The following is a 23,267-nucleotide window of genomic DNA, read 5'->3' as shown; positions in this document are numbered from 1 at the left end:
TAAGTTTTATTTTTCAGGAGATTTCCTCACATGTTCTCATTGAAGCCGAAAGGTCAGCTGCAGATTGGTTAAGATAATTTATTTTAGCACTACCTCAAGGACCTGGGACTCAGAATGGAAAAAAGTATAACTTGGTGTTCAGAGAAAAGCTGCATAGCTAGACTAGAGGGACAGAACTGAAGGACAGTGTCAGAAGTCAAAGCTATGCCAACTTCAGATAAAAAATACATCCCACAAGCCTTGATGAAGATGCTGTGCCATGGACAGAAAATAGACATCTGTTTTCCTTGCTGTCTAGAGGTCTGCATGGTGAAGAGACTTGTAAGATTTAATGTCCATCTGAGATCGCAGTAGGAAGTGTGTCATGTTTGCAGTAGGAAGTGTGTCATGATCGCAGTAGGAAGTGTACCATGATCGAAGTAGGAAGTGTGCCATGATCAAAGTAGGAAATGTGTCATGATCGAAGTAGGAAGTGTGTCATGGTCGCAGTAGGAAGTGTGTCATGAGGCTGTATCATATCCGTCTGAGATCACAGTAGGAAGTGTGTCATCACAGTAGGAAGTATGTCATGATCACAGTAGGAAGTATGTCATGATCACAGTAGGAAGTGTGTCAGGATCGTGCTGTATCATATCCGACTGAGATCGCAGTAGGAAGTGTGTCATGATCGCAGTAGGAAGTGTATCATGATTGCAGTAGGAAGTGTGTCATGATCGCAGTAGGAAGTGTGTCATGAGGCTGTATCATATCCGTCTGAGATCGCAGTAGGAAGTGTGCATGATTGCAGTAGGAAGTATGTCATGATCGCAGTAGGAAGTGTGTCATGATCACAGTAGGAAGTGTGTCATGATCACAGTAGGAAGTGTGTCATGATCATAGTAGGAAGTGTGTCAGGAGGCTGTATTATATCTGACTGAGATCGCAGTAGGAAGTGTGCCATGATCGCAGTAGGAAGTGTGTCATGATCGCAGTAGGAAGTGCATCATGAGGCTGTATCTGGTTTCAGAGTAATTGCTCATGTAGAAATTCAAAATTACAAGAGAACAATTCTGACTCAGAAAGTTTAGATTACTAAACTTAATTGTATCATACAGCCAAAAAGTTGAATAAAGTAGTGTAATTAATGAGAAGCAGATGAGCTGGGTGTGGTGCTGTGTGCCTGGGATCCCAGCTACTCGGGAGGCTGAGGCGGGAGGCTCAATCGAGCCCCAGAGTTCATGGCAAGACCCTTCTGTAAATCGACACATGAATGAGCAAGCAGATGACCCCTCCATTTCACTAACTTTTTAGTAAACTTCACCTCAGTCTACTTCTTACTTTATATGTGCTAGATTATTAGTATATTAGTGAATATCCTTTGTATTAAAATTTGGATCTTTACATCAATTATTTGCTAAATTATATGACTTTCTCGAGTTTTGCTCTTTATTCTTTACATTATGTAAAATCTGACTTCAGATGTTCCTCTGAAACTCAAAGGTGATTTTCAGCGGGACCTCACTGCGTTTCCTGAATCCCACTCAGGTTGCCGCAGTGCTAGTTCTTCTTCAACTTTGTCATGATGATGTGTCATAATCTTAGGTCCAGTAAATGAATATAAGTCTGTAAAATAAATAAAAAGCATAAATCTTAGACATTGAGAAGAGCCACAGGTGGAGCGTGCTTAAGCAGATAATCGGTACACTGTAGAAGTTTTTTTTCTGCTTCCTGTTTCCAAAAATGCATATTTCAATATGATACATAAGAAATCTGAGAAATTCAGCTAATGAGAATATTACTGGAAGTTCTTTGCTATTATATATATCAAATATCCTGTTATGTATTAAATATCCTGATATTTTACTCTGTCATCGAGGGATATGTATATCCCTCATGATATATATATATCCCACATAAGATGTGCACGGGTATGCAATTTTTAAATGTAAAAGTGCTTCTGTTTGACATGTTTTATTTGACATAAACAACTTTTGGTTTGACTATGGGCCATTTACCCACTGAACCTCCGTTTCCAACTAAAAAACTAGCAAACTGCAGTAAAGGTCTTTATGAGCCTCCCAGCCTGGCAAACCCTGTGTGCCACCTTGGCAGTCCTGCGTGCTTTGTGTGGAATGCTTTGTGGACGGCACGTTTGACATTCACAGCTTTCTTTATTAGACTTAGCCTGCGAGTGCCGGGCCCAGGTGTTACTCACGTGCCTCCATATGTCAGCTGCTGTATCTACACATCACTGTGCTCTCGCCTGTTCCACCTTAGCAAGTTCACATACTGTTTAATTGTGGTTGGATGTGTGTAGCGTGACCTTGTTGAAGTCTGCGTTGCCGATTCTTGTGCGGCCATCACCACCACCCCCTCCAGAACTGTTCCATCTTCCTAAACGGAAACTGTCCATCTCCCCATTCCCCTTCCCCTAGACCCTGGCACCCACCATCTCCTTCTTTCTCTATGGATTGGATGGCTCTAGGGACCTCATGGATATGAGATCATACAGTATTTGTCCTTTTGTGACTGGCTTCTTTCACCCAGCATAATGTCCTCAAGGTTGAACAACAATGCAGCCTGTGTCAGAATTTCCATCCTTTTTAAGGCTGAATAATACTCCATTGTATGTATAGAACACATTTTGCTCATCCATTTATCTATTGACGGGCACCTGGGTTGCTTCCACCTTTTGGCTGTTGTGAATTATGTGAGACATCAGAGACGAACGTGTCCTTGTCTTGCTGAAGTTCACCAGTTTAAATTGTTCCCTAGATATGGATGCTAACAGGCGATAAACTCGAGACAGCTACCTGCATTGCCAAAAGTTCACATCTGGTGTCTAGAACACAAGATACTCATATTTTCAGACAGGTAAGTATGTATCTTAATCACTTTGAATTTTTAAACATTTGTCTCACACGTATGAAGCCTATTGTTTTTGTCAGAATATATATTCAGTTGTTTATTAGTCACTAAATATCTTTTTAAAAAGAAATATTGTAATTTTTTTAATTTATAAAAGCATGTTAAAATAGATATTTTTAGCCACATACATTAATCATGATCAAAGCTGCTTTTTGACAGAATGAACAAGCTCTGAGTTCAAAAGTATTTTTTGGTTATACTATTAGTATTATTATTTGCTATTTTAAAAGAGGCATACTGCAATTATTCTCAATTTGTAAAAATGTATATTGATAAAAAAAATTACATTTTTCTACAAGTTATACGTATTACATGTTGTCCAGAAGCTGCTGTTGGGAAACAAGCTATAAATACAAAATAGGAATGTGTTTTTAATCACTGCCATTTTCAGAGCAAGTGCTGCCTTAATTAGTTCAAAGAAAATTAATAGAAATGATCTAAGTTTATGTGTTTACTGTATGTATTAGTTATGACTAAATTTAATTCAAACAAAAAATAAAAATTTCTTGGTCTTGATTGATGGTGGGTGAACAGACATTCTGTGTCTGCGTCTGTTCTAAATGAATTGATTGCACCTACAGAAGGAGTTATTTGAATATAATTTACATGTAAATGTAGTTTGTTTTGAAGCATCAGAATCGCAAATTAGGCCCTGAAGACTACTATTTGCAATTAAATTATTAATGCTTCTGATAAAACTTCAGATCAATTTTTGTTGACTTTTCAGTGTTATAGCACCACAAATTAAATTTTTCACAATAAAACCTACCTATTGAAAGATGAGTCTGAGATTGTTAATTTGAACCACATGAAGCTTTTATTTCAGTCGTATTAATAGGACTATTAATATATCATTTCTTTAATGCTCCATAAAATCTCCACAGAAGGAATATGAAAAACCAGTTACATTGGTTTCTGAAATGTTTTTGTTCTAAAATGAATGATATTTCAAGATTATGACTTAGTTTTACTCTTTTAGGTTTTTTTAAAAATCCCTCAGACACTGAGTAAAAACTAATGGAGTAAGTTGAAACCCATGGCAGAGACAACGCAACAATGAAGTGTTTTGCATTATTTGACCTATTATGAAAAGAGATGTATTTACATAGCACCTTGGTTTGAGAGCGTCCTGTCTCTTACCCGACGTGTGGCGATGACGTGCGGCGATGAGGAGCTCGGCCTCCCTGGGCTCTGGTGCTCTGTTGGGTGCAAGCCTCGTTCTGCAGAGCCGTGTCCGTAATGCTGCGAGTCAGTGACTCTCAGCAGCGCGGGTCCCCACACCAGCCTACCCTGGCCTGTTCCTCTATTAAATAATCACCTCGTGGAAATTACAAGATAATTCTTAATTATTATCGTTGTATGTTAACGGAGTGTATTTATAAAAGGCAATCACCCTCCCAAACTATCCAGAAGGCAATTATTAACTCATAGGCACCCTTTATGTAAATTTCATCAGAGTGGTGATTCCACTGCATTCCTCACTGTACGTTTCCTGCTTGCAGTTGCCACAAATTTGAAAATGATTTGCGTTAACTGAGTGGTAGACACACCCAGCACTGCCGGAGGAATTGGAAAGGACCTTCTTCTGGGTCCGAATACTAAAGCTCCTTTGGTTTTAGATAATAACCCCAAAACATTCCACTGCGACTCTGCAAATAATGCTGTTTCTCTGTGCCTCTAACTTAGACAACATTTTAATTTGGGATTCTTTTTTCTCCCTTAATGGAGGTAACCAGTCGGGGAGAGGCACATTTGGAGCTGAATGCATTTCGAAGGAAGCATGATTGCGCACTGGTCATATCTGGGGACTCTCTGGAGGTAAGGCTGGACCCTGAGTGAGTACATGTCTGTCTGTCTATCTGTCTGTGTCTCAGGCAAGGCTGGTCCCTGGCCGAGTGTCTGTCTGCCTCTGAGGCAAGGATGGACCCTGAGTGAGTACATGTCTGTCTGTCTGTGTCTCTGAGGCAAGGCTGGTCCCTGGCCCAGTGTGTCTGTCTATCCATTCCAGTGCATCAAGGGCTTCTTGAGTCAAGTGCCTTTGCCCATTCGTGCTGATTTTAGGCAGTTTTCCATTTCGTAGCAGTGGTATCTGCCGCTCTGGAAAGCAGCCCCAGCCTGAGGAGATGTCAGAGCTGGATCACAGCGATTGTTATTCCTCCTTTACACATGGAGAGCCTGAAAGCTGGGCTGGGTCACGGTGATTGTTACTCCTCCGTTAAACATTGAGAGCCTCAAAGTGCTGCAGGAGACCTGGAGGAGGAGCGACAAGACCCTGTCCAGCGCCTTGGTTCTGGCTCTCTGTCGTCTCCATGTTGCATCCGCTGGAGCAGGAATGTCCAAAGTAGCTTCATGCCTCGTTTTCTTCACACGTGTGGCCCCCGGCTGAGGGAACTGTGGCACCGGGGCTGGTGGGAGCCTCCCCCTGCACAGCTTTTGCACAGGCTCCTGGACTTAGTCGTCCTGGACCTCTGTGTTGCTAGTGTCCCCAGAGCAAGCACTCCAAGAAATCTGGCAGAAGCTGCCCCAGAACGTCACCGGGTCACATGATGTTTTTCAAGAAAGTCACTAAGGCAGCCTGGATTCCCAGGGGAGGGGGATCAGACCAGAAGGTCATGTTGTGCTCAAATCATGGAGGATTCTCTCTGGTACTTCAAGTGGAAGAACTTCCCTGGGCAGGAGAAGGATGGTTCCATGTTATATAGAATTTCTTGCCATGATTTTTATATTTTCCCCTGTCTGTGAGTCTTGTGAAATGATTCACAGAATACTGAAAAGATTGAGAACTGTGGCGTCTGTTGGCGTTGCTCCCATGATTTTGCACTTTCTGCATTACACAAATCTGGGACATATCTGTCGACCATAAGGCAAAATAACACAGGCTTTGTTTTCCAGGTTTGTCTAAAGTACTACGAGCATGAATTTGTGGAGCTGGCCTGCCAGTGCCCCGCCGTGGTGTGCTGCCGCTGCTCGCCCACCCAAAAGGCCCGCATTGTGACACTGCTGCAGCAGCACACAGGGAGACGCACCTGCGCCATCGGTGAGAGCCGCCTACCCTGCTCACGGGGAGGTCTCCAGAGAAACCCGTAGGCTGACATTGATCGGCAAAGTTTGTTCTATCTCTAAAACTAGACTGATTTCATTTCCATTCATGGAAGTTTCTGAAATAGCTTCCGGTGGTAAAAATGAAAAACGTGATGATGGATGGGGTTTTATTTTATCTCACTTTTCGTGCTTCGCAGGTGATGGAGGAAATGATGTCAGCATGATTCAGGCAGCAGACTGTGGGATTGGGATTGAGGGAAAGGTAGGTTCGCCCTTTTATCAATACATCAGCACACACTCAGCACACAGTCAGCACACATCAACACGACTCAGCACATGCTGGGCCACTGTACACTCAGCACCTACTCAGTCAGTGCACGTCAGCATATGCTTAGCGTACACTCGGTCAGCAAACACTCAGCACATGCTTGGTCAACACACATCAGCACGTGCTCAGCACACACTTGCTCAGTGCACATCAGCACGTGCTCAGTGCACAGCACACACGGCACACGCTCGGTCAGCACACAGCACACGCTCAGCGCACAGCACACTGGGCACACGCTCGGTCAGCACACATCAGCACACGCTCAGCGCACAGCACACACGGCACACGCTCGGTCAGCACACATCAGCACACGCTCAGCGCACAGCACACACGGCACACGCTCGGTCAGCACACATCAGCACACGCTCAGCACACAGCACCACTCAGCACACGCTCGGTCAGCACACGCCAGCACATGCTCAGCGCACAGCACACACTCAGCACACGGTCAGCACACATCAGCATGTGCCCAGCGCACAGTCAGCACACACTCAGCACACGCTCGGTCAGCACACTCAGCACACGCTCGGTCAGCACACGTCAGCATGTGCTCAGTGCACAGTCAGCACACAGCACACATTCAGTTAGCGCACGTCAGCACGTGCTTAGTGCACAGTCAGCACACACTCAGCACACTATCAGCACGTGCTCAGCACACACTCGGCACATACTTGCTCAGTGCACATCAGCACGTGCTCAGCACACACAGCACACTCGTTTAGCACACTACACACACTTGCGCACGTCAGCACGTGCTTAGTGCACAGTCAGCACACACTCGGTCAGTGCACGTCAGCATGTGCTCAGCGCACAGCACACACTCGGCACATACTTGCTCAGTGCACATCAGCACATGCTCAGCACACACTCGGCACACTCGTTTAGCACACATGGCACACGCTTAGCGCACGTCAGCACGTGCTCAGCGCACACTCGGTCAGCGCACGTCAGCATGTGCTCAGTGCACAGTCAGCACATGGCACACAGTCAGCACGTGCTCAGCACACACTTGGCACACTTGTTTAGCACACTACACACGTTCGGTCAGCGCACGTCAGCACGTGCTCAGTGCATGCCTGGTCATTTTACACTCAGCACATACTCATCGCATGCTTGGTCAGCACAGTCGGCACATCCTCAGTGAACGTGCACTTGGTCAACACGTGTGGTCAGCACACAGTCAGTCAGCACAGCCTGAAGAGCCTGGTGTGTCCCCGGCGCTGAACTGTACATTTGAATAAAGGAGGAATTGGTCAGAGTCCCCTGCTTTGACCTCACATTTCATAATGTCGATCCTGCCACGTGCATTACAGCCCAGCCCTTGGCAACTTGCTGTTGGCGGAGTGGCGTACAGGGAGGTGTCACTCTTAGTCACCTGCCCTAGGGCTCAGCTCAGATGTTAGCAGATCCCCCAGCAAGCCTTTCCGTGGCCTCCTTCCTGTTTTCCACACGCGCCATTCTCTGGTTGCCTGTGTCTCCTGGCCAACTGAGCTGTGGTTTGAGGTTCGTCTTCTGTGCCAGCTTTATCTGTGTTACTCTCTCCTTCTCCACAGTCACTTAAATATTAATAGACACACCCAGAAAGACCTGGAAAATTCACCCAGCTCGAGCAAGCGTGGCTTTTTCCTTGGCTACTTCATTTTGTAATGCCTTACAACAGCGTTGTGAAAGAGGGGACAGATTGTTTCTTTAAATATGGAAAAACAGAGAATTGTCTTGAAGAAGCCCAAGATTATAGGGGTGTCCTCCCACAGGGCTGGCCCGTGTCAGATCATAGGGGTGTCTTCCGACAGGGCGGGCCCACACTCAGATCACAAGGGAGTCCTTCAGCAGGGCTGGCCCGGACTCTGCAGCTCTGCTGACTCCTGTGACACCTGTGGTCTGTCGGAGCCGAGCTCTCCCGCAGCACTTGTGAGAGCCTGGGCTGGTGCTGGGGGCTCTTTCTGCTCCTGTGCCTAAGACCATAGGACCTGTCCCCATCTACGTAGCTGAAGCTTTAAAAGTTCTGCAGAGAGAACTTCAGTCTTTGTAAAATTTAGGCTGAGTTCTAAAACTCAGCTTTTGGAGTCTGATTTCCAGCGTGCATCGTGTTTGAAAAGGCCCCATGTGCTTTTCTTTCAGGAGGGGAAACAGGCCTCGCTGGCAGCCGACTTCTCCATCGCACAGTTCCGGCACATTGGCAGGCTGCTCATGGTGCACGGGCGGAACAGCTACAAGAGGTCGGCGGCACTCGGCCAGTTTGTCATGCACAGGGGCCTCATCATCTCCACCATGCAGGTACTAAGCCTTCTGTGCTGGCACCCATGGAGGGCAGGGTCCGGGAAGGGCAGGGTCCGGGAGACGGGGGTGCTGAGTGCTGCCGGAAGTACCTGGGCTGTGCTTAGGAGTTAGCGAGGCCCCTGAGAGGCTTGGGGCCACAGGTGCTCGTGGAACTGACGGTTGTCTTCGTCTGTGGGCTCTCTCTCCAGGCTGTGTTTTCCTCAGTCTTCTACTTCGCATCCGTCCCTTTGTATCAGGGCTTCCTCATGGTGGGGTAAGTTACACTCAGCACCTGCCAGCTCATCCAGGGGAGGACTTCTATTTTGAAAAAAAAAAACAAAAACAAAACATATATAGAAGATTCTTGATACAGTCATCATTTAGAATGAATACTACTGACGTAAAAATGACATTTTACTTGGGTGAACTTTAAGACAGCACCTGCACACTTGTTCCTCCTGGGATTTTCTTATTAGATTTTGTTTTCAAGTGGAAGCCATAGTTTGTGTCAGGAACTGTGTCGGATCTGAGATTTTTAAAGGGTCCCGTGGCAGAAGGCGGAGGGGCAGAGTGGCCACTGACAGGCCCTCCCGGCTCTCTGCATCCTGCCCTCCCCTGGCTGGGGCTTCATCCTGCTGTGCAGCGTGGCCAGCAGCAAAGAGAGAACAGGAAGTGCAGGGACATGGCGTGGCATGCTTCGAAGCAAACACTGTTGGTCTCTCCAGGGCAGGAATGGAATCTCATTTTCAAAGATAACAGCACCAGGGCTGGGCGCGGTGGCTCACGCCTGTAATCCCAGCACTTTGGGAGGCTGAAGTGGGCGTGGGTGGATCACCTGAGGTCAGGAGTTCGAGACCAGCCTGGCTAACATGGCGAAACCCTGTCTCTACTAAAAACACAAAAAATTAGCCAGGCGTGGTGATGTGTGCCTGTAATCCCAGCTACTCAGGAGGCTGAGGCACGAGAATCGCTTGAACCCGGGAGGGGGAGGTTGCAGTGAGCTAAGATCGTGCCGTTGCACTCCAGCTTGGGTACCAAAGTCAGACTCCATCTCAGAAAACAAAGATAACAGCACCAGTGTCTTAGAAAAGGACACCAAAAGCGCAGCAGGCGTGCGATGTGCATTGAAAGCTGAGCTGATTTTGCCGCTGTATCTGCCAAACAGGAGCTTCCTGTGAAGAGTGAATAGGTGGGAATTTCTCTTTTCCTCCTCCTTTGTGGTTATGCCTAGAAATGAAATCAGTGTGACTGTTGGTGTTGGCAGCAAACTAAAAGCAGCCTCTCATCTGCCGCTGACCTCCCTGACCTCTGCAAAGCTCATGCCCACCTTAACCAGGTTCCACTCCACAAAGAGTCTCAGAAAATACTTTAATAGTAACAGCCACTGGCCTCGATGCTCTCGGTGTTGAACACGCTTTCATCCTCACCTTGTCCCCACTTCATGTGAGAAAAGTGAGAGACCCAGAGAGCTCAGGAACTCGCCCGTGGGAGGCCCAGCTCAGACCTGAGTCGTCAGGGGCCAGCGCCGGGTGCTGCTCCTCACCGTCACGCAGCCACCGAGCTTACCCCAGGTCCACAGAGAAAGAGAGTCCTTTCTCCCTGCAGAGCTGTTTCTAGTCCACAGTCTAAACACCGTTTCACTTGACAGCTCCCTGAATCCCAGGAATTCCTCACAATTTTAGCAAAATACAGGGAAATATGAGTCTGTGCGTGTGTTAGGTTTTTGTTAAACGTGAGGTTCTCTTAAGTCACCTTTTTCCTGAGTCAGAATCACTGAGAAGCGCCCCCGTCATCCTGAGCCGTCCAAGGAGCATGCACAGAGCCAGCACTTGGGTCTCTGCCTTCCTTCTGTCTCCAGTCTTCAGGTCCTCTCTGTCCTCTGGCCTCCACACATGATGTCCCCTTGGCCTAGACCACTGCCAGATGTCCCCATTGTCCTTGCTTCCCTGGGAGCACCCCCCCCCCCCCAAGGTGCACCGTCACACCCCCAGGCTGCGCAGTCGTATTGCCAGTTAGCGTCCTATTCTGCGTGCTCTACAAGGGCAAGTCACAAGATATATCGGGTCCTCGTACCTGCTGTGAGTTTGTCAGCGTGAACTTCAGTGCGTGCGAATTTCAGAGGAGGGCCAGACTCTGGCGGATTCTAGGCCCCCCACCTCAAGCCTCAGGACAGCTGAGCTGTAGGGCTCACAGCTACCAAGACTCCTGGAGCACCTGCCTCGGACTCCATGTCCTTCGCCTGCACGTGTTAGCACCATTCCAAGATATCAGCAGCCTGTCCTGTGGTCTTAAAAATCACTTTGAATAAAGTAGGTAAGAGCCTAGGGAAGGAAACCTTCGCACGTGTCTTCAGGCTTCTCTCAGCCCTAGCCCTTCATCTTGGCACAAGTGCCTATGTTTTAGGCCCCTGCCTGCTATAATCACTCAGGGAATAGCCCCCACGATCGGAAGCATTGCAGACTCTTCTTGTGGCCCACAAGGAAAGCGCCGTCATCGGCCCCGGGCTCTCCTGGCCACTGAGGCTCCCTCGGCCCCAGTATGAGGTAGCACAGGACAGCACTGTGCGTCCATGGTGTCAGCTTGAGTCTCATTTCATGTCTCTACGTGACCAAAGAGTGTCTCAGCAACCTACCAACTCATAGCCCATACAGCCGATGGAAATGCTGGTAGGATTTGTGCTAATACTCCTAGCTTTCCGTGAATTCCAGTAGTGTTTCCTATAGTACTTCAAACAAAGGTGAAAAATCTTAAAGGTACAATAAGTGCTACTCTTTTTAAATAAGTTTTCCCGTTGCCTACATCTTTACAGTAATTATTACATTAGTTACTTTTTTTTTTTTTGGAGACAGAGTCTTGCTCTGTCGCCTAGGCTGGAGTGCAGTGGTGTGATGTCAGCTCGCTGCAGCCTCTGCCTCCCGGGTTCAAGTGATTCTCCTGCCTCAGCCTCCCAAGTAGCTGGGATTACAGGCATATGCTACCATGCCCGGCTAATTTTTGTATATTTTTAGTAGAGACAGGGTTTTGCCATGTTGGCCAGGGTGGTCTCGAACTCCTGACCTCAAATGATCCACCTGCCTCAGCCTCCCAAAGTGTTGGGATTACAGGCATGAGCCCCTTTGTCCGGCCTAGTTACTTTTAAGTAGTATAGAATTTGCACAGTAATACTGATTGCATCTTGAGTTTGAACAGTGTGTTTCTTCCTTGGAAGTCATAGAAAAGCACAACCCTTCTCACCTTCTTTCATATTTTAAAAATCATGGATTTGAAACATTAAAAGGAAAATGTGGGGGACCATGGAGATTATTCTTTAAAGAACTACTGCTTGGGTTAGTGAGACCTGTGCCTGCCTCACAGCCCAAGTGCTCTGCAGCGTCCCCAGCTCCTGTTCCTACAGCTCTTCTTTATAGTGCGTTTCATGTAAAGTAACTCTGAGTGTCCGTCACAAAAGAAACGTCTGTGACTTTCTTAAGCACTCATACTCTGAATTTGGTTAGGTGGGAGCTTTGGAGGGGCGGTGCCTTTAGTTAAGCTTCTTTGAAAATAAATAATGAGTTTGCCTTCATCTAGAAAATAAATACCAAGAAGTGAGCAAAAAACCAACATGATGTTTTTACAAAATAACATCTAACTAGACCAAAATCATGTCTATGATAGAGAAACTGGCTCTAGAACCTAGAGGACAGTTGATAGAATTTAATTCCACAAATACGGTTTTCATCTGCATTCATTTCATCAGCTCTGGAGGGAACTGTTGGCCCAGGTGACTTTCCTGAAGCAAGAGGCCCCAGGAGCAGGAAGGACTAGGCATACTCAGTGCGCAGCAGGGAAACCCAGGGAGGGACCAGGGACCATGGGGGCCACGAAGGTGGTGATGGGGAAGCCTAGGGGGATGGGGCAGCAGGAGGGGCTAGGAGAGACAGGACAGCCTGGGGAGGCTCCTGTGACCCCCAAGCCCACCCTGGCCTTGCTCCCCAAGCAGGCCTGGGGAATGCCATGCCCTCCCCCAGAAAGAGAGCTCCTAGGCCAGGTCCTCATGGGGAACCTCTGTAGGGTGCAGCATGGCGCACTTTGGCAAGTTGGAGGCTCTGAGAGAGACTTCTGATCTTATGAGCCCGCAACTCATGTTCCACGAAAATGCTTTGGGAAACGCTAGTCTGAACTGGCCGGAGGTGTCTCCCCAGAGATTCTGGCAGCTGCCCGCGAGGACCTCACACACAGCGCCATGTCATAGCAGCCATTCCTGGGTGTGGGTTTTCTTTATACACTTGCTAGTGACTCACATGGAGAGCCTGTGAGTGCTCTCGTTAAAGTTAGATTGAACCTTAATTGAGCACCAAGAAGGTGCATGACATTCCGAGAGACAGCTTTGGGCAGGAGGAGCACAGGCAGGTCCCTCAGGGAGCTGTGTCCAGACCTGCAGGAACGGGAGGCTCTGTGGGCTTATCAGAGAGGGTCTTGAGAACTGCTTCCAGCCGTGATAAACAGATTTATCTTCCAAGCCTAATCGAAGACACATGAAACAAATGTTTTCAGACATTGGATAAGAAGCAGTGGGGAGGGGGTGCCTCAGAGAAGAGAAACAACTCTTCCACGTCTAGAACGAACAGCCAGAGGGCCTCGAAACCTCTGTGTTTCAAGAGTCCTTGTACCTGCTGTGAAGTCTGTCAGAGTAAACTTCAGTGTGTGCAAATCTCAGAGGAGGGCCAGGCTCTGGTGGGTTCTAGGGCCCCTCAACCTGTGCCCAGATTGGCACAGACTTCCTAAGCACGAACATCATGATGCACTGAGAATAAACTAACATGATGGACTTCATAAAAATTAAGTTTTTGCAGTACTAATCAAGTAAAAAGGCAGACAAGAAGAAAATACTTTCAGTACATATCTTCAACTCAGCGATCAAACAACTCAGTTTTTTTTTTTTTAAGATGAAAGATTTGAACATCCATCACAAAAGAAGACATAAGAATGGCCAGTTAGCACAAGAAAATGTATTTAACATCATTAGTTACCAGGAAAGATAAATTTAAGCCGCAGAGAGAGTTAAGGCTCTGCCACCATGGAAGCCAGGCCGAAAGGCCGAGTGGCGTGTTGGCAGGTGGGCAGCAGGGTGGCACTGCTGGCGAGAGTGCAGATGGTCCAGCCACTCCAGAAAGCAGGCTGGCAGTTTTTATGAAATTAAACTTTTTGCTGCCCCATGCCCCAGCAACCTCTCTCCTCAGTGTTCACCCAGGAAAAAGGAAAACACTCATGCTTCCACGCAAACCGGCACAGGGACTCTCACCCCTTCAGCTGTGATCTCTACAGACTGGGAGCTTCCATGCAGACCGGCACTGGGACGCTCACCGCTTCAGCTGTGATCTCCACAGATTGGGAAAACACCAATGACCATCCACCAGGGGGTGGAAGAGCTGCACTGTGTCCGTAGTGTGAGACGCTGCCCTGCAGCACAAAGAAAGCAGAGGACGCGCTCTGCAAGGTGGGCGAGCCCCGACACCGCTGGCCCGGAGAGACCCACCCGCAGAGAGCAGAGACCACCCAGAGATAACAGCCAGGTGTTAGAGAGCCTGCAGGGAACAGGCATTTATGTGGGACTCATGGCAGCGAGGGAGGCAGGGGTCTCCCACCTGGCTCATCACAGGCCTCCTCCTTGCGAGTGACGGAGATGCTCTGCGTCATGGTCACATGGCGGTTCCATGACACTTGTCAAAATTCATCACATGCTGAAAGTTATACCTCAAGAAAGTAGGTTTATGAAAAGGAGGCAGCAATGGGGTTTTTGTTGTTAAAGGTTGAAGAGAGAGGGAAATTTCTGGCATAAATAAAGCAAGAGTTCTTATAAATGTGCTATACAGAAATTGTGACTGCACGTGATCCTTCCTGGTGGTGTGAGTGAGTCACAAGCCGCACGGCTGAGTATCCGCATGCCTGTGTGCACACAGAACAGGATGCTCCCCCTCAGCAGGCATCGCGAGGGGATGGCCCACCATCTTTCCTCCTGGTTGGGCTCTTCTTGAGTATTTGGCCCTGTTCCTAAATTCTTTTTTTTTTTAGAGATGGAGTCTCGCTCTGTCGCCCGGGCTGGAGTGCAGTGGCGCGATCTCGGCTCACTGCAAGCTCCGCCTCCTGGGTTCATGCCATTCTCCTGCCTCAGCCTCCCAAGTAGCTGGGAGTACAGGTGCCCGCCACCACGTCTGGCTAATTTTTTTGTATTTTTACTAGAAACGGGGTTTCACCGTGAGCCAGGATGGTCTTGATCTCCTGACCTCGTGATCCGCCCGCCCTCGGCCTCCCAAAGTGGTGGGATTACAGGTGTGAGCCACCGCGCCCGGCCCCTGTTCCTAAATTCTAAGCAGTGTGGGAGTTGTTCGAAGAAAGTTAACAAAAGTAATTAAAGATTTCGAGGGAAGTACAACAGTGTTGTACAAGTTTAACATAATAAAGAAATCAAAGATTGAATTTCTGGATAGAGTTCTCTAAGCATGTAGATATTTAGTGCCCAGCAGTAACCCATCAAGAAAACAGAATGATGTGAAATAGACTAAAAGTACCTTAGAAGAAAGTGTTTCATATAGAACCCACAATAGTTTTAAAAATGGAACGGTCTGCATTTAGTGACCATGGAATCTCAGTCATATTAAAACAGAATATAGCCTTTAGGTATCTGCATGTTTCAAGGCTAAAATATAACGTGGTGTCATGGGTGTTTCTGGTTCTCTGCCACGGGGTAACTTTCCCAACTTGAGATAACTATGAGAATGCCTTCTCATAGGTGACAATGTCATTTAACAACAACAAAAAAAAAAACCCAGCCAAGTGCAGTGGCTCATGCCTGTAGTCCCAGCACTTTGGGAGGCCGAGTTGGGAAGATTTCTTGAGGCCAGGAGTGTGAGACGAGCCTGGGAAACATGGCGAGACCCCATCTCTACAAGAGAACATTAGCTAGGCATGGTGGGGCATGCCTGTGGTCCCAGCTACTCGGGATGCTGAGGTGAGAGGATCAGCTGAGCCCAGGAGGTGAAGGCTGCAGTGAGTTGTGATTGCACCATTGTACTCCAGCCTGGGCCACAGAGTGAGACCCTGTCTCAAAAAAAAAAAAAAAAAAAAAAACCGAGCCCCACTTCTGGCCCAGCTCCACTTCCGGGATGGTGGGAGGTGAGGTAAATGGGTTCCTCCCTGCTCCTTCTAAGTTCAGCTGGAAACTGTGAGCGTCACACACAGAAGTCTCTGAGTGGGGAGCGAGGTGAAGAGAGGGGGCAAGGGACGAGGCGGCAGGAGCTCCCCGGGTTTTCCAACAGCTGGAGCTGAAGGAGCCGGCAGCCTGGAAACACCCATGGGTGCAGAAATTTAAAATTTGAAAGTCCCAGCGAGGTCCCAGCCTCTCCAACCACAGGTCCACGAAAGGGGCACCAGGAAGACAGATGGCTTTCAGATGATCGTCACTCTACTCCAGCCAGACGCCAGGGAAGGGCTGTGCCCTCCTCCCCCTCCCCAAAATGGCAAGTGGAGAGCTGAAAGTGCCACTTCACGAGATGCAGCGACGCACTCGGCATCTCCAGGGTGATGGAATGGGAGGAGGCAGGACTCCATCCCCAGTGAAGGGGTAATGAGTCCCTCATTGTCAGTGGAGGCCGCACAGGGAGCCTGAACCCCTGCCCCTGCACAACAGCAAGAACAGTGCCCTCCTCTCCCCACCAGAGCAGGGTCAGCACCCTTCAGAAAATTCAGTCTTTACCCGGAATGTCAGGGTTTCCACCAGAGTCCCTTGCCATACCAAGAACCAGGAAGATTTCAAGGTGAATGGAAAAAAGACAGTCAATAGAAGCCAGCCCTGAGATGGCAGAGATGCTAGAATTCTCTGACAAAGACTGGGAAACGGCCATTACCAACGTACTGGGAGCAAATGGCAAAATAGAACAGCCCAGCAGACAAGATACAGAGCAGAACCAAATGGAAATCTTAGAGATGAGAAATAACCCAGACCAAAAATGCCATGACTGGGCTCAGCAGCAAAATAGAAGGGACAGAGGAAGGACGCAGTGAACTGGAAGATAGGAAAACAGAAAGTCCTCAGTCTGAACAAGAGAGAAAATTGACTGAAAAAAAAATGGATCAGAGCCTCAGGGACAGCAAGATGGTAACTGTACCGTTTGTGCCGTGGGAGCCCCGGCTGCCGTACCGTTTGTGCCATGGGAGTTCCAGGGGAGAAGGGACCGGGCAGGCTAGGAAAGTACTTGAAGGAATAAAGACTGAAAACCTCCTAGATTTTGCAAAAGACATAAATGTACAGATTCAAGAAGGTAAGCAAACCCTGAACAGGATAAAGTCAAAGAAATTCACACCAAGATAATCATAATCAAACTGATGAAAACCAGAGACAAACCCACTGAAAGCAGCCAGTGAGGAGACGGGGTACGTTGGGGATGACTGGAAACCGTGCAGGCAGAGGGACTCAAGTGCCGGAGAAAGGCCCCACGGGCACGGGACACTGCAGCCAGCGAGGGCCACTTCCGGAAAGGAAAGGGGGTGTTGGCAAGACTCGTGTCCAGCCGTGCTTAAAGAATCTCCAAGCTCAGCCATGAAGGAGCAGTCCAGTTGGGAAAAGGACAGAAGGCGCAGAGACGGCCACCCTGTGTGTGAGGGGACGCACAGACCGCAAGCAAGCCGGTGAAATGCCCGCATTGTCAGCCACAGAGACCAGGTTAGACCACAGGACGCTCTGCCTCACACCTGCCAGAATTGTGGGGAAGAGTCACGGAAACTGGATAGCTCTTATATTGTTGTAGGAGTGTAAATCCTACCATCTGGAAGATGTTTTAGCAATTTCTTTGAAAAACTATACCACTACCATGTGACCTAGCACTCACGCTCCTGGGCATACCATCTCACTCGATACTCCTGTCCAAAATAAATGGAAACATCGCCAAAAAACCTGTGCAGTGAGTATTTGCAGCAGTTTTATTTGTGATCAAAAACTAGGACTAACCCAGATGTACTTCAGTGGTTAAGCAAACTGTGGTTCATTTGCCTGCCACAAAATGGTAGTCAGCAATAGAAAGAAATTAGCTACTGATAACAGCAGCAACCTAGATGAATCTCCAGAGAACTGCGCTGTGTAAAAGACGCCAGTCCCCGAAGTTAACCTGCTGTACAGTTTCATTTGCATAGCATGCCATTTGCATAGCATTCTTGAAATGACCAGATTAGAGATGGGGAACGGATTCATGGTGGCCAGGGATTAGGGAGGAGGCAGCAGAGGGAAGTGGTTGCAGCTACAGAGCAGCCGCAGGAGGGACCCAGGTGTGAGGGGTGTCCTGGGTCTGGAGGTGTCCGTGTGAGGGACCCAGGTGTGAGGGGTGTCCTGGGTCTGGAGGTGTCCGTGTGAGGGACCCTGTGTGAGGGGTGTCCTGGGTCTGGAGGTGTCAGTGTGAGGAACCCCGTGTGAGGGGTGCCCTGGGTCTGGAGGTGTCCGTGTGGATCCTGGTGGTGAGGTTCACACTACAGTTATCTAAGATGTTACCATTGGGAGAACTGGGTAAAGATCACAGAAGATTGTTCCTGACAACTGCATATGAGTCTACAATGATCTCAACATAGAAAGGTAAACATTTTTAAAAATCATTCTTCTACCCGTAAGCATTTGTGACACAACATGCTACTGTGCTCTGAGATAAATACTCAGTCTCCACAGTCATCTTACTTGGTTGCCAGCTTACTTTATTGGTTCTTGTGGAGTATTTCTTGGTGTTTTTGAAGCTGCGACCTCTAATCCAGAGGTCTGTTTGTAGCTGTGTGGTAGAAGTTTCTCAGGCCCATTGCACTCCGCTCTTGATCTTGCAGGTACGCCACCATATACACCATGTTCCCAGTGTTCTCCTTAGTGCTTGACCAGGACGTGAAGCCGGAGATGGCGATGCTCTACCCGGAGCTGTACAAGGACCTCACCAAGGTACGGGCCTCAGGCAGGCTGTCTGCCTCACGACTAGCACCCACGTCTGGCATTTTACACGAGTGAGAAACAGGCCAGTCAGGAGGCATTTCCAAGCATTTTGTGAAAAACGATTCTCTGTCCTTCAAGATGTTTTTTATGTCTCCTAATTATTGTTGGCATTTTCTCTTGGAGTTAAACTGCAAAAGGGGAAAAACATCTCAGGGAAAAAAATTTCTCAAATGTTTGCAATAAAGCTCTAATATCATACATAAAATTAGAATTGTAAAGGATGCTCTAACCATTTGTGGAACTTTTGTGAAGTGAGCTCACCAGATGTCAGAGAAGAGCTCACTTTGTAGTTTCTGTAGAAAGGCTCCCCCAGACAGTGTCACTGCACCTGCTGCAGAAGTAGCATTCCAAAGCTGGGGAACCCATGGGCTGCATGTTTCCTGTGTATTTCCAAGTTTGTCAGTAGTTGTGGATTTCAGAATTATACCTGAAAAGTGATAACATGTGTCTGTCCCTGGGGTCCATAGACTATTTTTGCAGTGATGCCACCAAGAAAAAAACCCATCCCAGAAAACTTCAGTCAGCTGAAACTCTGAGAAAGATGGATTTATTTGGCTTAAAACTGTGCTCTGTTAGGATTAAAGGAGGCTTTGAATTTATCATATTCTTTACGACAACATATTTTATAGCATAGAACTTGTAAGGATGCAGGGTAGAAGAGAGGCTCAGCTCTGCAGATACAAATCATGGTAACTCTGGTATTTTCCACAAAGCTAGCTTTTTTGAACCAACATTGAGAACAAAATCCACTAACCGCAATTAAATTTACATTTACAATCGAGAAATGACAGGTGTCTGAAATTATCAACTCAGACTTTTTTTTAACTTTATTATTATTATACTTTAAGTTTTAGGGTACATGCGCACAATGTGCAGGTTTGTTACATATGTATACATGTGCCATGTTGGTATGCTGCACCCATTAACTCGTCATTTAGCGTTAGGTATATCTCCTAATGCTATCCCTCCCCCCTCCCTCCACCCCACAACAGTCCCCAGAGTGTGATGTTCCCCTTCCTGTGTCCATGTGTTCTCATTGTTCAGTTCCCACCTATGAGTGAGAACATGCAGTGTTTGGTTTTTTGTCCTTGCGATAGTTTGCTGAAAATGATGGTTTCCAGTTTCATCCATGTCCCTACAAAGGACATGAACTCTTCATTTTTTATGGCTGCATAGTATTCCATGGTGTATATGTGCCACATTTTCTTAATCCAGTCTATCGTTGTTGGACATTTGGGTTGGTTCCAAGTCTTTGCTATTATCAATAGTGCCGCAATAAACATACATGTGCATGTGTCTTTATAGCAGCATGATTTATAATCCTTTGGGTATATACCCAGTAATGGGATGGCTGGGTCAAATGGTATTTCTAGTTCTAGATCCCTGAGGAATCACCACACAATGGTTGAGCTAGTTTACAGTCCCACCAACAGTGTAAAACTGTTCCTATTTCTCCATATCCTCTCCAGCACCTGTTGTTTCCTGACTTTTTAATGGTCGCCATTCTAACTGGTGTGAGATGGTATCTCATTGTGGTTTTGATTTGCATTTCTCTGATGGCCAGTGATGATGAGCATTTTTGCATGTGTTTTTTGGCTGCATAAATGTCTTCTTTTGAGAAGTATCTGTTCATATCCTTTGCCCACTTTTTGATGGGGTTGTTTGTTTTTTTCTTGTAAATTTGAGTTCATTGTAGATTCTGGATATTAGCCCTTTGTCAAATGAGTAGGTTGCAAAAATTTTCTCCCATTCTGTAGGTTGCCTGTTCACTCTGATGGTAGTTTCTTTTGCTGTGCAGAAGCTCTTTAGTTTAATTAAATCCCATTTGTCAATTTTGGCTTTTGTTGCCATTGCTTTTGGTGTTTAGACATGAAGTCCTTGCCCATGCCTATGTCCTGAACGGTATTGCCTAGGTTTTCTTCTAGGGTTTTTATGGTTTTATGTCTAACATTTAAGTCTTTAATCCATCTTGAATTAATTTTTGTATAAGGTGTAAGGAAGGGATCCAGTTTCAGCTTTCTACATATGGCTAGCCAGTTTTCCCAGCACCGTTTATTAAATAGGGAATCCTTTCCCCATTGCTTGTTTTTCTCAGGTTTGTCAAAGATCAGATGGTTGTAGATATGCGGCATTATTTCTGAGGGCTCTGTTCTGTTCCATTGGTTTATATCTCTGTTTTGGTACCAGTACCATGCTGTTTTGGTTACTATACCCTTGTAGTATAGTTTGAAGTCAGGTAGCATGATGCCTCCAGCTTTGTTCTTTTGGCTTAGGATTGACTTGGCGATGCAGGCTCTTTTTTGGTTCCATATGAACTTTAAAGTAGTTTTTTCCAATTCTGTGAAGAAAGTCATTGGTAGCTTGATGGGGATGGCATTGAATCTATAAATTACCTTGGGCAGTATGGCCATTTTCACGATATTGGTTCTTCCTATCCATGAGCATGGAATGTTCTTCCATTTGTTTGTGTCCTCTTTTATTTCATTGAGCGGTGGTTTGTAGTTCTCCTTGAAGAGGTCCTTCACATCCCTTGTAAGTTGGATTCCTAGGTATTTTATTCTCTTTGAAGCAATTGTGAATGGGAGTTCACTCATGATTTGGCTGTCTGTTTGTCTGTTATTGGTGTATAAGAATGCTTGTGATTTTTGTACATTGATTTTGTATCCTGAGACTTTGCTGAAGTTGCTTATCAGCTTAAGGAGCTTTTGGGCTGAGGCAGTGGGGTTTTCTAGATATATAATCATGTCATCTGCAAACAGGGACAATTTGACTTCCTCTTTTCCTAATTGAATACTCTTTATTTCCTTCTCCTGCCTAATTGCCCTGGCCAGAACTTCCAACACTGTGTTGAATAGGAGTGGTGAGAGAGGGCATCCCTGTCTTGTGCCAGTTTTCAAAGGGAATGCTTCCAGTTTTTGCCCATTCAGTATGATATTGGCTGTGGGTTTGTCATAGATAGCTCTTACTATTTTGAGATACATCCCATCAGTACCTAATTTATTGAGAGTTTTTAGCATGAAGGGTTGTTGAATTTTGTCAAAGGCCTTTTCTGCATCTATTGAGATAATCATGTGGTTTTTGTCTTTAGTTCTGTTTATATGCTGGATTACATTTATTGATTTGCATATGTTGAACCAGCCTTGCATCCCAGGGATGAAGCCCACTTGATCATGGTGGATAAGCTTTTTGATGTGCTGCTGGATTCAGTTTGCCAGTATTTTATTGAGGATTTTTGCATCAATGTTCATCAAGGATATTGGTCTAAAATTCTCTTTTTTGGTTGTGTCTCTGCCAGGCTTTGGTATCAGGATGATGCTGGCCTCATAAAATGAGTTAGGGAGGATTCCCTCTTTTTCTATTGATTGGAATAGTTTCAGAAGGAATGGTACCAGCTTGTACCTCTGGTAGAATTCAGCTGTCAATCCATCTGGTCCTGGACTTTTTTTGGTTGGTAAGCTATTGATTATTGCCACAATTTCAGATCCTGTTATTGGTCTATTCAGAGATTCAACTTCTTCCTGGTTTAGTCTTGGGAGAGTGTATGCGTCAAGGAATTTATCCATTTCTTCTAGATTTTCTAGTTTATTTGCGTAGAGGTGTTTATAGTATTCTCTGATGGTAGTTTGTATTTCTGTGGGATCAGTGGTGATATCCCCTTTATCATTTTTTATTGCATCTATTTGATTCTTCTCTCTTTTCTTCTTTATAAGTCTTGCTAGCCGTCTATCGATTTTGTTGATCTTTTAAAAAAAACCAGCTCCTGGATTCATTAATTTTTTGAAGGGTTTTTTGTGTCTCTATTTCCTTCAGTTCTGCTCTGATTTTAGTTATTTCTTGTCTTCTGCTACCTTTTGAATGTGTTTGCTCTTGCTTTTCTAGTTCTTTTAATTGTGATGTTAGGGTGTCAATTTTGGATCTTTCCTGCTTTCTCTTGTGGGCATTTAGTGCTATAAATTTCCCTCTACACACTGGTTTGAATGTGTCCCAGAGATTCTGGTATGTTGTGTCTTTGTTCTCATTGGTTTCAAAGAACATCTTTATTTCTGCCTTCATTTTGTTATGTACCCAGTAGTCATTCAGGAGCAGGTTGTTCAGTTTCCATGTAGTTGAGCGGTTTTGAGTGAGTTTCTTAATCCTGAGTTCTAGTTTGATTGCACTGTGATCTGAGAGACAGTTTGTTATAATTTCTGTTCTTTTACATTTGCTGAGGAGTGCTTTACTTCCAACTATGTGGTCAATTTTGGAATAGGTGTGGTGTGGTGCTGAAAAAAATGTATATTCTGTTGATTTGGGATGGAGAGTTCTGTAGATGTCTGTTAGGTCCGCTTGGTGCAGAGCTGAGTTCAATTCCTGGGCATCCTTGTTAACTTTCTGTCTCGTTGATCTGTCTAATGTTGACAGTGGGGTGTTAAAGTCTCCCATTATTATTGTGTGGGAGTCTAAGTCTCTTTGTAGGTCTCTAAGGACTTGCTTTATGAATCTGGTGTTCCTGTATTGGGTGCATATATATTTAGGATAGTTAGCTCTTCTTGTTGAATTGATCCCTTTACCATTATGTGCTGGCCTTCTTTGTCTCTTTTGATCTTTGTTGGTTTAAAGTCTGTTTTATCAAGAGACTAGGATTGCAACCCCTGCCTTTTTTTGCTTTCCATTTGCTTGTTAGATCTTCCTCCATCCCTTTATTTTGAGCCTATGTATGTCTCTGCACGTGAGATGGGTTTCCTGAATACAGCA

The 23,267-nt window shown here is 46.2% G+C and overlaps 1 protein-coding gene across 12 annotated transcripts in view; it reads left to right on the top strand.

Annotated features, from left to right (window-relative positions):
* ATP9B (ATPase phospholipid transporting 9B (putative)) overlaps positions 1 to 23,267 on the top strand; it is a 322,806-nt gene that overhangs the window by 280,904 nt on the left and 18,635 nt on the right. For all 12 annotated transcript variants that reach the window (XM_058438242.1, XM_058438240.1, XM_032152031.2 and 9 more), the window contains 7 exons: positions 2,755 to 2,853; positions 4,636 to 4,725; positions 5,800 to 5,944; positions 6,147 to 6,211; positions 8,399 to 8,554; positions 8,746 to 8,810; positions 18,374 to 18,482. In XM_058438242.1, coding sequence (XP_058294225.1) covers positions 2,755 to 2,853; positions 4,636 to 4,725; positions 5,800 to 5,944; positions 6,147 to 6,211; positions 8,399 to 8,554; positions 8,746 to 8,810; positions 18,374 to 18,482 — 729 coding nt within the window. The remainder of the gene's footprint in view (positions 1 to 2,754; positions 2,854 to 4,635; positions 4,726 to 5,799; positions 5,945 to 6,146; positions 6,212 to 8,398; positions 8,555 to 8,745; positions 8,811 to 18,373; positions 18,483 to 23,267) is intronic.

Source organism: Hylobates moloch, unplaced genomic scaffold (genome assembly GCF_009828535.3).
Source record: "Hylobates moloch isolate HMO894 unplaced genomic scaffold, HMol_V3 SCAFFOLD_5, whole genome shotgun sequence".
In the NCBI taxonomy this organism is placed as follows: Eukaryota; Metazoa; Chordata; class Mammalia; order Primates; family Hylobatidae; genus Hylobates; species Hylobates moloch.
This window is presented reverse-complemented; position numbering and strand designations above follow the sequence as displayed.